The sequence below is a fragment of the Pseudopodoces humilis genome, chromosome 17 (assembly GCF_049639895.1).
Source record: "Pseudopodoces humilis isolate 2021_Gansu_Grassland_sample_001 chromosome 17, ASM4963989v1, whole genome shotgun sequence".
In the NCBI taxonomy this organism is placed as follows: Eukaryota; Metazoa; Chordata; class Aves; order Passeriformes; family Paridae; genus Pseudopodoces; species Pseudopodoces humilis.
In genome coordinates this window covers 1,138,500-1,153,162 of record NC_142216.1, presented here as the reverse complement: position 1 = coordinate 1,153,162, position 14,663 = coordinate 1,138,500, and the positions used below count along the sequence as shown (strand labels likewise).

Here is a 14,663-nt window from a genome sequence, read left to right as displayed (position 1 = left end):
AATATTCTGTTTCCATCTTTTTTGAATCAGAAGGTTCAGCATCTCACAATGATCTTCCCGAGATGCCCAGGGTAAACGGAGTTCACCAACTCCAGGTTTTCCACTTGGAGAAAATCAAGTACCAGAACTGGGAACAGAAGAAACCCCAAAGCAGTGGGGGTTACTGGGCAGCACAGACACATATTTTATTTTTATTTAGCATGGTAAGTGCCAGTCTGGTAGAAGCTGCACAAAATTAATCCTGAAAAGAGTAAAAAAGAGACTTTTTAATAAAAACAGAGGTGCAGCTGTACTCCCAGGGACAGATACAGCCCACTGTCACCTCCAAACATCCCAGGGCACCAATGCACACAGATGTTCACACCATGAGCTCTGGAGCTGGGATGGCAGAACACAAAGGGGTTTATCTGCAATTAAAGAGCCATTAAATAAGTTTTAAAGTGCACTGCTGTCATGTGATGTTCAGAGAAGGCCCATGTGAAATCAGTTAAGAAGAATTTCTAGATAAAAGCAAACTGTTTCCACAAAACACAACATTTCAATTTATTTGCACAACATTTTCCCCAAGTTTACATTTAGGAATACCTGAGGTCTGTCTGCAAACATTCCATGAGATTTTAGCCTCCCAGATCTGCTAAGCTGCCCAGTTTGCTGCTGGGCCACAGATCCCTGCCCAGGGCTGCCCCATGGATGAGTGCAGTGGTTTTGGGGAAGTCATTTAAGGAACGTACCTGCTCTCCATCGCTGTCTTCACTACTGCTAAGTTTTAAGTCATCTTTCAACATACTAAGGGAAAAGGGAGAAAGTGAGACAAGTTTTTCCAAGTACTTGAATGACTTCCAAAGCATTCTGCTAGATTTCAACATGGCACTGTTTATCCCGCAGAGGCTGCGTGGGTGAGAGGCACCAGACACAACTCACACGTTTCATGGCTAAGAATGGTGAGCTGAGTCATTCTTCAGAGAAGAATGAGGATTCAGGTACCTTGGCTCCTGAGTCCATTCTGTTAAATTTAGAAAGGAAATCTGACACAATTTACTGGTGTGGGAGGAGGTAACCTGTGTATGTTCAACTTCATACAATGGGCAAGAATTATGTTTGAAATGGAGGAAAAAGAGCCAACCCCAGCGGCTGCTTCCTGTCTCGTGGCAGCAGTGCAACTGTCCTAAGCCATTGTTAATTACTATTAATCAAAGCCATAATTACTTCTGGTAGTCACATACACACAGTTTCACATACTGAGAATACATGAGCACAATGAAAACACACAGCAGGGCCTTTGTGATTACTGGAAACATTTGATTATAAAAATAAAACATCTTACTCTGTCTGGTTCGATTCACATCTGCAGAGAGAAAATGAGAAATAATTAGAAGTTTGACTCTCCTGAATTTCACAGTGAGCTGCTCTACTGATGATCTGAACAGGAACATCAACCCCTAGCAGCTCATTCCTCAACTATTGGTCATTGCCATCATTTTAAAAATGATGCTAAGGGTTTTAAGGGTTTTCTTCACCAGATCTTAATCACTTAAAAAATATATTTAAAGTTGTATTGTCACAGTAAATATAATTTAAACTTCCTTCTCCTGCATCCCAGCTCAGCAGGTGTCCAATGTCTCCTCCTGTTCTCGGGGGTTCTCCCATTCCCAGCTTTGGCAATAGCACAGTTCCCTCAGCACAATCCTAAAGTGCCTGCTCTTGGGACACAGAGTATTTCTTACTCCAGTGAGCAGTATTTGTTTATTGTCCCAAAAAACCTGCTGGGATATGATGATCCCCTTTTGCTGCCAGCCAAGGAGAAGGATGCTGGAGTCTCACTCACACTCTAGTGAACACTATTTCCTAAACCTCTTAAAATACAACTATTGTTGGTGAAATGTTTGCCCAGCAGCCACTTACGATTTGGATTGATGACCATTGGATGTTTTGGATGAGGGATTGTATCGTTCTAGGAGAAGAAAAGAAGAAAAGCACAGCTGAGAACTCAGGCACAGCAGAAGAATTCACCCCAAAGTTGCCACAAGGATGCAGTGATGGATAAAGCAAGGCCATGTGAGGGGACAGCAGGGAGCAGTGCCCAGGTGACACCAGGTACAACCTCCCCAGGTTGAGGGAGGGAGGAATGCAGAGGCAAAACACCAAATACAGCAAAAAATTTAACCAGGAAAATAGAGAAAATTGTTTAAATCATTGCTGTGTGAACCAACACACACTTTATTTGTTATTAATGGTGTGGAAAAATGTTCTGCTCCTACCAAGATGAAACTCTTGCCTTTTACATGCAGGATATGGGATACAGATCCATCTGCTGAGCTCCGAATGCTTCTCTGATGGATGAGAACCTCCCCATCCCAAAATCCAACTCACACACTAATTCTGACAGCAGGAATGCACCCTGATAAAATCTGCTTCTTAGTCTGGGGTCTCTTCCCTTCCCTTTTCTTTAATTCTGGTGAATAACTGAGTGCAGCTCAACAAAAACAAGAACTGAGGCTGTTCAAAGCTCTCCAGAAAATCCAAACAGGCACAGGAAACTGGCTCTGTGTTTAATTAACCTTGGCTCTTCTTTTCCACACCTAAAGATCAGCTGCTCCTATAACGTGAGCCTATGGTTTAGCATTATGGAATTAAGCTTGAATTTGTTCCCTTAATTCCCCACTGTATCAGATGTTCAGATTAAGCTGCTTGTGAATATCTAAGAATAAACCATTCTTCTTTTGCTATTTAAGCTGTTTAATCACTACAAGAGGGAGTGGAAGGACTTTGGGAAGATAACAACACGAATTTCATTCCATTTTACCTGGTATTTACCTGAGTTTTGTGTTCATTTCAGTAATATTCAAAATAATGACAGTTAAAAGAAATAAAAGCTACTTTTTTGTAAAGTCCAAAAGTGCAAGAAGCTCAAGGATAGTAGCACATTATGATATGAGTTCTTGACCAGTTCTCTCTCTTGACTTTAAAATGTCAAAGTGAAAATAAAGGGTGAAATTGTCATGTGCTTTTTTCTACTGAAATAAAAGCAAAAGCACTCTTTTGGTTTCTAATATGTCCCAAAGCAGGGAGCTGGGTTTTTTAAGGTGTTTTGGTTTAGTACTCAGTTATTCTCAAATCAATCAACCACAGAGGTATTTTGTAAAGAAAGGGATCAATTAAAATATATCTTTTTCCTCAAACACACCACCCTTCCACTCAGTGATAACTTTCAAGATCTGAACAAGAAATGCAAAAGAATATCAAGCAGCTCTTTAACAGCTTAAAACTTGAGAAAGCAGAGAAAATTTGAAGCCAGACTCCATCCTGTGACCAGTCTGGAAAACCTCATTTCCTAAAACCCCTGACATCTCAGGAGATGCTGAGAACACCAAATGACAACAAAAAACATTCAACACATTCCAGGAAGTTTCGTGTACTCACTCTGTTCTCCAGTGCCAAAACTGGACTGCTGAGACTCCTGAGGGAATAAAAGATCACAAGTGGGTTTTTTTCAGTGGGAATTTTAAGGTACTAAAACCAGGCTGTAAGGAAGATATTCTTTCTACCTAATGGATGACAATCTTTGCAAAAGGGAGTAACAACAAGTAAGAAATGGGATTCTTTCTGTGGGCCCTGGGGCACCCCAGGTGACGCCTTCACACTCCTCTTCCTCACCCACTTCCTGCTGTTCCCAAGGGCACATCAAGGCTGAAACTCCCAAATCCCTGGGTGACTTCCCCAAATCCCCTCCTCCTCTGTGTTTAGGGTGGAGAGGAACTGTTCAGGATGTTTGTTTATGCTCTTCATACACACACAAACTCTGCTGCTGTTTGAAATATTTTCCTTCCGACTCTTCTCATTCTCCTTCTCCAGGCACACACAGCAATGGGAACAGGGAAAACCACTCAACAGAAATTATTCCTCAGCCACAAAGGAGCCTTAGGGAGAAGGTGAGGTTTCAAATGTGATCAGCTCTGCACACTCTGCCCCAAAGGCTCTGTGTGGGTCCTTGGTAAAGCCAGCCTGGGTGGGCAGCACAGCATTCCAGCCTGGAACAGCCAGATCTGCTACAAAGAACAATAAATTGCTGCCCTAGAGTCACGGGAATTTCATTCTAATATCCTATAAAACCAGCCAGGAGCCTTGCAAATTTTAGCACTTGTATCACCCTCAGTATTCCCATTTCAGAAGCTCCAATTCTGACTCCCAAGACACAGCAGATGATGAAGCTTTTTGAAATCCTAAACCATTGTTTTAACAAATACACACAGGCTGCTGAGCCACTGCAAACTCCCTTCCAGGCTCAAGTGCCTTTTTAAAATAGGACCTTCCTGACCTCATTTCAAAATGAGGACAACTCATGGCCCCAGAAAAATAAATCCAGTCAAATATTTTCAATTTCTAGTTCTAAACACACATTTCACTTTCATGCTCTGGCAAAGGCAAACCAGAACTACAATTCAACAATGAATTCCATTTTTTCTGGTACACCTGTGACCTGGTTTTCCCTCGCACCAAGCCAGTGCCAGGCAGTGGTTACAGAGGCAATTTACAGAATGAAGTTTTTAAACACACAAAAGCTTTACACAGCAAAGCACCCTTGAGATGTTTCCAATTCCCCTCAGCTTTGTGTTTCAAAAATGGAACAATGCAGTGAACAAGAATTTTGTGGATGGAGAACTTTTTAAGGAGCTTTCCTTGGGAGGTGTTTCAAATACCTCTGCTCTTTACTAACTGAAAGGAAGAGACAATAAAAACAATAATTTAAAAAAATTAAGAAAGAATTCAAGAGCAAAGCGAAGACGGAGAGAAATCTTGAGAACAACCACACTTCCTTCAAAATAAATCAATTTTTTATCATTTGCACAGGTAGGAGGAGGCAGGTGTGAATCCCTGGTTTCCTACTGCCACTGGCAGCTCAGCCAAACCAACAAACTGAGTGAAAAAAAGAAATAAAGACTACAAACTCCACATTTCCAAAGCCACAGCACTGGGGGAGCACGGGATGGGGAACTGGCACCCCTTCCAGCAGCACATGGATTGGGAATTCTGCAGAGCACACCTGCCTAATTGCTCACTTGAGTCAACTTCCTATTTCAGAGGCAAAGCACTGGCTCTCAGCTAAGTGCACTTTAATGAGGTGTTATGGTTCAATGTGCAACTTTTTCCAACTCCCTTGCCATCTACTGGATACATATTTCTTTAAGAAACTCAGAGACAAAAAAAAAAAAAAAGCTCTACTTTCAACTCCCAGGTTATTTAGAGCAGCAGCTTCTAAAGCTCTGCTTCAGAAAGAAATTGCAAACAACTGAAAGGAAGGAAACCCTTTAAAGCAAAGTATAATGGACTGAGGTTACACAGGGAAGACACTGGAGCAGGAAACAAAAACTCTGACAAAGAAAGCTGGAGGGAGGAATTCTCCATCTGGACAGGAGGCAGCAGGGCTGGATTCCCATCCCACAGCCCTGGCCAAGGGGAATGGGGCCCATTCCCAGTTAATACCTGAAACCTCAAGTCAGATCCCATTTCTCCTTCTCAGGAGGAGGTTTGTGTATCCCAGCAGGGAATGGATGGCTGGAGGGACCCTGCTGGCCTCAGTTCTGCAGCACAGAGCCACCTCTGCAGAGGTACAAGCACAGCCAGGCTCCCCCTTCCCTCCCAGCCAGCAGCTGGGCTGCTCACTGCATTTATAAACACTGCCTGGATTTCTGAGTGTCTGACTGTGAGCCCATGGACAAAATTATAGAGTGTTAGATCACAGGATAACATTTTTTATCAAGACACAGGAATCTGCATTTTTCCACAGCATCCATACAACTTTCCCTGACCTATTTTCGTGGAGTTTTCTCTTCTGATCCAAAAACTTCCTGGGAGCTATTAGATATATTTATAGTAACCAGAGAGGCCCCAGTCAGGAGGTTGGGTTCCTTGGAGTTACTTGCTCCTTACACACAGGGAAAGTGATCCCATCCCAAGGGTCTGACAAATAAAATCAAGTGGTGCACCAAGGGCAGCATCATTTTATGTGAGCAGGAAGAACACACCAAGCTCTGCCCACAAGGGCAATTCTGTGAAACATTTCAGCAGATGACTGGCAATAAATGGAGCACAGTATTAAAGAGAAGGAGCTTTCCTCCAACAGAACTGCTTGATTAAAGTAAACCACTGTTGTGTTTTGTTTGGTGGATTCTGCTCTGGGCCCAGACTGCACAGGCCTATGGCTCACTAACTCCCTGGAATTCTGCAGAGCTGCTGCTGCCAAGAATGACAGAGGGGAGAAGGCAGAGGAAATTATAGGCTTTGGTTGCAGAGACAGAATTTGACAGAGTTCCATGGCTAAGATGTGCAGCCACAAAATAAAAAAGCTGGCAAAAAGTCAAAAGACTTGGAGCAGCCATAAATGGAATTTTTTGCAAACTGGGTGAAGAGACACAATCCAGGCTGAGAGGTTCAAAAAGCCCCACAAGCCACCTTTCATTTCAAACATTACCAGAGCTGTGCAGCGTTACATGGTCTCTGTGTCACGGCCACGTGGATTTCTGCACACCTTCCTCTTCCCAAACCCAGTCAAATGCCAGGGAAGCTAAAACCAATCAGCCCCACAGCCAAGAGTGCTCAAAAATGCAAAGGGAAAATATCTCCCTAAAGGTTCAGGAATGAGTAGTCAAAGCAGTGGAATAAGGACCATTGGTGATGAGGAAAGGTGTGGAATGTCTTTCCTTATAAGAAAAGGTATGAATTATTTCCAGGCTGACAGTTTTATATAACACACAAATAAACCCTGACTAAAAGTAATATTTGCAAGATTAATATTGATCTAATGCTAGCAAAACAGAAAACAGGATTTATTTCTAGGTATGCCTTCCAAAGTAAAGCTGAGAACTGAATGGTAAATCCTGCATTTTTTGATACTGAAGAGAAGCCAAATGCAGGTCCCACAGAGCAGGACTGCCCCTGGCTCTGGGATATCCAGCCAGGATGAGAATCTGAACTTCACCAGGAGGTTTGTGGATGTGCCCTTCCAACAGGGACTGGAACCTTTGGCTGAAGGAAGGTCATGTCAAAGCATTCACATTAAAGGATGGGATTAGAGAGATGACAGTAGAAACCTCAGTGAGAAAGTCTTCTTAAAATTATTCCCTCAGATGTTCTGTTTTGGGGAGCAATTTGGATCAAACAGGAAATTAAGAGCAATTAAGTGGTGTCTAGAACAGCTGGTCAGAGAGAGCACGGTCTGAATTATTACACAGGTAACTTCTAAAAGAAAAACAGTGCAATTTCTTCACTCTGAAGCTCTGCCAAATTAGGGGTGGAGCACTCCAATTCATCCCAGAGAGATGTTGAGTCTGGAGAAAAATCACATTGTTGAATCGAATCTTTTAGTGGTAATCAGCAGACCCAGGAACCAGACCATGAATTCCTGGGTGAGTCAGCCCCCCATGCTGGGTTTTACCCACAGCTGCCTCCCCTGCCTGTCCTGGGTTTCCAGGATCCTGCAGAGCTGCTCTCAAGGCAAACAATTCCCGGTGCCAGTGTGCCCTGGAACCCTGGAGCTGCCAGGCCCAGCCTCAGGGGAGGAGAATTCCTTCCTCAGAGGTGTCAGCTCCAGCAGCTCCCCTGGACACGTGCCCTGCGCTGTCAACAGCAGCAGAGGTGGATTTCTCTCTGGAATTAATTGCTTAAACCCTTCAGCAGTTCTTAAGAACACAGGAGGCTGGGAAGAGGATCTTCTGTTATGAGTGATTTCTTCAGCAAAACATGTGATTCTTAAACAGTCTTAATTTTTTGTAATTGAAAATGCAAAAAAAAAACCTCATACAACTATTAATGAACTTCAAACTAAGAGGAAAATTCAGTTTATGCAGAAACGCTTCCTTGAAATTTCTCAGCATTTACCATTCAGCCTCTGTTTTGCTACATGGAGGGAAACTCACTCGGTTCTACACAAAATGGTGCAACAAACCATTTCCCTGTTAGGGAAAGGGCTCAAAGGCATTTTCAAGCTTCAAAAGTTTGAAAATTTGAATTTTTCCAACAAAAATTAAAAGGGTAATATAGATAAAGTGTAGTTATAGATAAAGTTTTGCAGACTGTCTGTGCAAAGCAGAGGAAAACCAAGGACGTTTTTCCTAAGGCCACTGCCGACAGATGATGTGAAGAAAAATGAAGAGGGACAAAGCACTGAAACAAACCCAGATTATACAGAACTGAATTAAGGAGTTCCAAAATCCTGATCTTTAATAGGAGTTACTTTTTCAACAGCATCCACTGTTTGATTCAGCACTGACCTTTGTTGGAAAGGGGAATTTGGAGGGTTCAGTTTTGCAGGGGGTGTGGATGGCAGTCAGTGGAGGAGGCCAGGAGTGGGTCATCTCCTAAAGAACAACAAAAAAGAAAGCTATTAACAAAATAAATCAGATTTCAACTTGCAATCTGGATTCTTTCAATTTTCAGTTCATTGCTAACCCTTCACTAAGCTTTATATTCAAATCTTAATTTCCCAAATGTGCAACAAAGATTTTGCATGTAAACCTGAAGGTTAAATTGCTACCCATGAGAAGAGAGTTATGACATAATAACAAGCAGCAAGGCATAAATCAATCAACTTGGCTGGCCTTGGAAGATAAACTGCAGTGCAAGTCAGAGTCTGATCCTTTCAGAGTGTGTGGGAAGAAGAATCCTGGGAAAGGGAAACATCTAGAGTTTGAGGAAAGGGGGGAAATCAAATGTCTGCAGCTGGAAAGTGGCTCCAAATCTCTCAGAGCATCTCCAAGGCCCCTGGAATACAGGTCCCAGGAAATAATAAGCCATGGAAATGCTCCAGAGGGACCTGACAATCCTTCTGTGAGAGCAGACATAGGACAGGGGATCACAGGAGGAGTAAAAGGACTTGTGAAAATAAACCATGAAGGAGAGGGGGAAAAGTGCTGCCATGGGCCAAGCAAAGCATTTACTATAATGTAAAATATCAGGATTCAAAACTGTACTTTGGTGAAAGAAGTGTAGTTCTGGTTATCAGGGAGGAGGAATGCAGAGAGGCTCTGCAGGAGATGATGTGCACACCACAACACCCAGAGTCCAGCTCTGCTCCCAGTTTGGCCCAGGCTCCCTGTGCTGGAGGAGCACCTGGAGAGGCCTCCTGAAACCACCTGCACTTGGACAGGTTCTGAGAACTGCAGAGTCCTTCTCCCTCCTTGGCCATGGCTGCATTTTCAACAAAGCTGGAAACAAGAACACTGAGAACTTACTTTGAGGATTTCATCCACGCAGCTCACCTCACCAGAGGCTGATGCCTACAAATCAAAATTCAAAATTAACATCTCCCAAATTTTCCAGGGTCAACAAACAGTTAAAAACAAACTTCAATCCTTATTGTGACTCATGTGGACTCTACATAGACACAAACAGCCCTTGCTCTTTTCATCAATTTTAATATCAGATAGATCCATGTTTTTATGGCATGAGTCACAGTTATGAAAAGCAAATACATGACATCTATAAAACTGTGATAATAATCTTTCACTGTTCACTTGACAGTTAAAGTGATCACAGGCAGTCAGTGATATTAAAAACTTGTAGAGAGGGGAAAGAGAATCACAGCTTTCAGTCATTTCCTGGAAGCAGCCCCAGGATAATATCTGAATTCAAGTGCAGGACCGTGAATGCACAGGAATGACAAACTGCGTTCCCAAGTAAAACATGCATCACAGAGTGATCCCAGAAACAGCAATAATTACCAAACTATGAATCTTCTGCATCCCTGGCTGCCACGAGCAGAAAGAAGCAAAGCTACTAACGGATTCACTGCATCAGCATTGATGTGGCAAGCCTTCACAAATAAATTTCTCATTTCCTTACCTGTGTGCTGGATCTTACTTTGCTATCTGCTGCAATCCCAGGAACAAGGGCCTTTTTCTGGCTAACTCAAGCAGTTAGACAGGAGATGAAATGAGAGTTTATTACTAGGAAAGGCACTCTCCTTGTAAGTGAGCTGGAGTCAGTGTCTTAGTGATTGGAGAATCACCAAACTCCTCCAAGTTGTTAACCCAATAGGATTTTATATCCAGCACAACTGATAAAAGTTCTGCACCCTGTTCAATTTGGTGTGAAGGTATAATAATCACATCTAGTAATTGCTACTCACTTCAAAAGAAAATCTGATACAGGCAGATTGTATCAACAACTCTAAGTCAATTCAGCTCCCAGGAACAACAATGTATTTACCCAGCTTGTCAAAATATTTGTGGATATCCTACAATTTCCCTAACTCCTGACTAGAGAAATTCTCTGTGAAAATTGGCCTCTTGGGGTTAAATAAGTCTTTCTGAACGCCTCAGCCCTTATTTAATAAAAATCCCAGTATCCACACTGAAGAAGCAGAAGACAAAAATAATTACTTTTTATGCTCCCCATTGAAAACACAGCTTAGGTGAAGGCGCTTTGAGTAACACAAACACAGTGTTTACTAAAAACTCCATTTGGGTTGGGCAAATTGGGATTTTGGAGACGCTGGAAAATCCCAGCCCAAGCGGATTTACATGTGAGAAGGCAGGACACAGCCAGCAACTTACATCCAGCGGCTGAGAAGGAATTTTCAGCTTGGTCAGGTGCGCTTTGCTGCTGGGCTTCAGCTCGTTGACGCCGCCGCCGTGGGTCTGGCTGCTGTAGTGTTCCGAGGATAACTTTGGTTCCATGGATTCCTGCCCGTCCATCGGCCTGACGTAGGCAGTGGGTTTCTGCAACATTGAACTGGACTTGGACATTAGCGAGGGAGGGAAGGACTGGTTCGAGTGCTGCCCGCTGGCGAACGAGGGCACGCGGGAGGGAGAGTCCCAGCTGGGCTCGGGGTCCCGGGGCGACTTGGAGCGCTGGTGGTCCTTGCCGTGGTGGTCGCCGCCGTGGGCTCTCGAGTGGCCGGAGGCCAGCGAGGACACGGCCGGAGGCTTCCCGGGGCTGCCGGAGCGGCCCTTGGAGTGCTCCGAGCCGTGCTGGCCCTTCTTGCGGCCACCGCCGTAGGAGTCGCGCTCGTGCCGGGCCCCGGCGCCGGCCGCGCCGCCCCCGGAGCGCTGCCCGTGTCCCCCCAGCCCCGCCGAGCGCTTCTGGGACTGGGCCGAGGTGCTGGGGGCCGGCCCCACCGGGGTCCATTTGCTGCTCTGGTGAGAGCCCGCGCCGTGCCGCTGCTCGCCGAAGAAGCCGGGCGTGGGTTTGTCATCGGGCGCGGCGGGGACCGAGGGCTTGGGAATGGCGACGATCTTCTGCAGCGGCCGGTCCCCGATGAGATCCGTCATCTCATCATAGTTCCCCAGCATGCTCTGGATGCGGCTGGACAGCTTGTCTTCTTTGCTGGTCTGGGACAAGGAGCCACAAAAGTCAGGATTTAGAAGGATCACAACTTCAGGCACATTTAGATGATAACTACAGCACTTAACCTGAATTTCGACTCTTTCTTTGCCAACGTTTCAAATTCTGAATTTTAGTTCTTAAAACAGAAATTTGACTCCCTAAAACATATTGAAAATATGTAATAATGCATATTTAACTCCCTAAAACATACTGAAAATTCAGCAGCAGGTACAGCTGAACCAGCAATAATCAAATAATGCACTGCTGAGCTGGATGCAAGTTCCAATGTTGCAGATGCCTCCTGTCACCTTACAGACTGTAATTTCTCTAATACAGAATGCATCAATCCTATAAGGTTTTAATTAGTAGTAAAAGAAAATCAACCTCACCCCTGTAAGTCATTTTTAATTGGTATTTATATTGGCACAATGTTTGTTGCACACAGTTAAAAGGGTTCTTTCTTCTATAACTATTTAGTTTTCCAAATCTGGGATCATGGATCATTCCCCCATGCATCCCAACCAGCTCCAGTTAACGTCATACATGTGGAATCTGGTTATCAAGCACAAGAAAGTGATGAGAGGACAGGAATAAAAAATCCACCAGGTATTTCTCAACTTTCCTCCTGCAGGAATACAGTTTTCAGTCATGTTTTACTTCCTGCAAACCAGCTGAAATTACAAGGGAAGGGTTCGCTTTCAAAGTGAGTTTTCAACTATGTAATTAACATATTAAATAATATTTTATTAGTTATTCCAGAATTAGGTTATTTTTTCCAGTTCTGTTCAGCAAAGCAACCTGGCAGGAAACCCAGCACAGGCTGAAAGCTGTGCAAGACCACGAACAGAATCAACTCCTTCAAAACAAACTAAAACTTCAGATACAAACCACTGGGGCACTAGGCAGAGCTGATAATTCTGTCTTATCAAACATTCCAGCATTTAAATTCAACCTCCTATTTAAACATTCTCTTCCTGAACTTATCCAGGTCTGGATTACATTGATGAAAGGTGAGAAAAGCACCCCAAAATTGGCAATTTGACATCACATAATGGACAGTTTAATTGTTTTGAGTCACTGTATAGAAAGTGAAGAAAGAAAAAAATTTTGATGGTTTTATTTTCCCTTTTCTCACTCCCTATAAAGGTTCCTCCCCTTCCCAAGCATTATAAATCTGCCAGTGGAGCTGGGACTGTCCAGCTTTATTTTCAAGCCCTGTTTAAACACTTGGTTGCCATAAGAGCTTTCGATCTAACAAGAATGCAGATAAAAATAAAATATTAACTTGCATGTGATTTCTGCCATAAAACCTGCATTTTTCTGAGGTGCAGGAACTCACCACTTTGTATGGTTCAGCAAAGAGAGGAGAGTTGGGTGGGAAGGCTTCGTCACCCTGCTGAATTTCTTGATTTCGCCTTTCCCTTTCTTTCATGCGCAGCACATTCCGGTCTTCACGGTTCATGTTGCTACGAGCAAAAAGATCAGTCCTGATCACAGAGGGAAGCAGGAGGGATGTGAGGACCCAGGGGATGGATGACAGTGCCCAAAGGAGGGATCTAAATGTCCCCAAGCAGCCTCTGGCCCTTTTTGGCCACGGAATGATCTCTGTTAAGAACCTTCTCAGGGCCACAATTCCTCCAAACTGTCAGATTTCAGCCCCTCCAAAGGGCTGTAACCCCCAACCCACAGCTGGCTTCTAACAGGGAAACTTTATGCAGCAATAAAAAAAATAAAATTGAAAAAAAATATCCAACCAAGTCCTCAGGCAAGTAACTATTTCAAACCCGCTCGAATCATCTCGGTTCCAGCCCACGCCAAACATCTCCCATTCATTTCTAAAACACCTTTTCTCCCCCACATCCCCCAGATGTTCTGCCTTCCCCCCACCCATTCAGTGCTTGACTTCTCCTGTAGATTAGGGTTATTTTTGGTGCTGACATACCTTTTTTTGGCACCCACTCTCCAATATATTCTAACCTCAAGCTTTGATGTGGTTTCCAGGTCTCTCTCCCTCCCTGATTCCCAAAAGGCATTTCAACTCAAAGCAGTAATTTCAGGGAAGTTCTGGCAATAATGCACCTTTTGCCTTGGACCATATCCTCCTACTGCAAAAATGCAGATTAAAAACCTGCCAATCCCCCTTCTTAAACCTTCCTTTGCAGTTTGGTCTTGCTGCTTGTGTTCACAGAAATACATCAAATTCTTGCAAAACACACACAGAGGTTGGAAAAGATTCCTTCTGAGCTTGACACAGCATTGGGACATAAAGGAGTGAACAAAATGAGATGATAAATAAGGTGCCACTAACTCCTTTAACATCAAAACCCAGAACGGTTTGGGTTGGGAGGAGCCTTAAATCCCACCCAGTGCCAGCCCTGCCATGGCAGGGACACATCCACTGTCCCAGGCTGCTCCCAGCCCATGTCCAAGCTGGGACACTGCCAGGGATCCAGGGGCAGCCACAGTATGTGCTAAACTCTGCTTCAAGAGATGTAGGAATGTTCTTTACTGATCTGCACAAAGTACAGTAAGTGCATCTGGGAAAGAATGTGTTCCACCACATAATTTGGAGTCTAAAATGAAAATGTTGGCTGCTTAGAAAATAATTATTTCATGTCTTTAGATGGCTGTCTGATTATTGAAAGTAATAAATTACTTGTTAGAGCATGAATCTAAAAGCTGTGCAAACCCCCCCTATTGCATTCTCAACAAGGAAACTTCACCCCATCACTCAGTTTTTAAAATGTGAGTATTTTCACCTCAGGAACATTTCAGCCTCTTACATTTCTTCCCCATTTGACTTCACTTTGTCTACGGCTCTGCAAGCAATGAAATCTTAGAGGCTGCCCAAAGCAGACTAAACCCAGGGCTAAGCTGAGATCTTTGATGCTTTCTAAGGCACCAGGTTTGTTGAATTTCCCTGCCCTGCAAACAAGGTACAAGCACTGGCATAACCCAACTCTGTGCTGATACCAAACCCATGAATACAACTTATATTTTATGTGAAAAATCACTTTTTTCTCCAGTTCTCCTGTAACCTGCTGAACTCATGTAACCACGGGTGGCCATCAAGGCTGAGAGAGGGACCTGTGCACTGGAATGTGGCCAGCAAACTCCTGGGATCATTCTGGCATTGATGACAAACTTGTTTTAGAAGTTTGAGGCTTAAAAAGCTCATTCTAGAGACTGCAGACCAATTTGTTACATATGCAGGATTTCAACACAGATAAATATCAGATTTAATTATAGGCACTGATCAGTTAAAGCCAACTGGAACAGTCTGAGTCCGTGGCATTTACTATTAAAGGCAAATTTTGAGGCAGGGAATAGAAATGTTCTGC

The 14,663-nt window shown here is 43.7% G+C and overlaps 1 protein-coding gene across 2 annotated transcripts in view; it reads right to left on the bottom strand.

Moving 5' to 3' along the window:
- Positions 1 to 14,663, bottom strand: part of AFF4 (ALF transcription elongation factor 4) — a 45,885-nt gene that overhangs the window by 16,519 nt on the left and 14,703 nt on the right. For both annotated transcript variants that reach the window (XM_005523698.3, XM_088063454.1), the window contains exons 2-9: positions 12,662 to 12,788; positions 10,551 to 11,327; positions 9,228 to 9,272; positions 8,268 to 8,354; positions 3,421 to 3,457; positions 1,903 to 1,951; positions 1,325 to 1,345; positions 732 to 786 (exon numbers count right to left, since the gene is read on the bottom strand). In XM_005523698.3, the coding sequence (XP_005523755.2) occupies positions 732 to 786; positions 1,325 to 1,345; positions 1,903 to 1,951; positions 3,421 to 3,457; positions 8,268 to 8,354; positions 9,228 to 9,272; positions 10,551 to 11,327; positions 12,662 to 12,784 (1,194 nt within the window). In that variant the 5' untranslated portion in view covers positions 12,785 to 12,788. The remainder of the gene's footprint in view (positions 1 to 731; positions 787 to 1,324; positions 1,346 to 1,902; positions 1,952 to 3,420; positions 3,458 to 8,267; positions 8,355 to 9,227; positions 9,273 to 10,550; positions 11,328 to 12,661; positions 12,789 to 14,663) is intronic.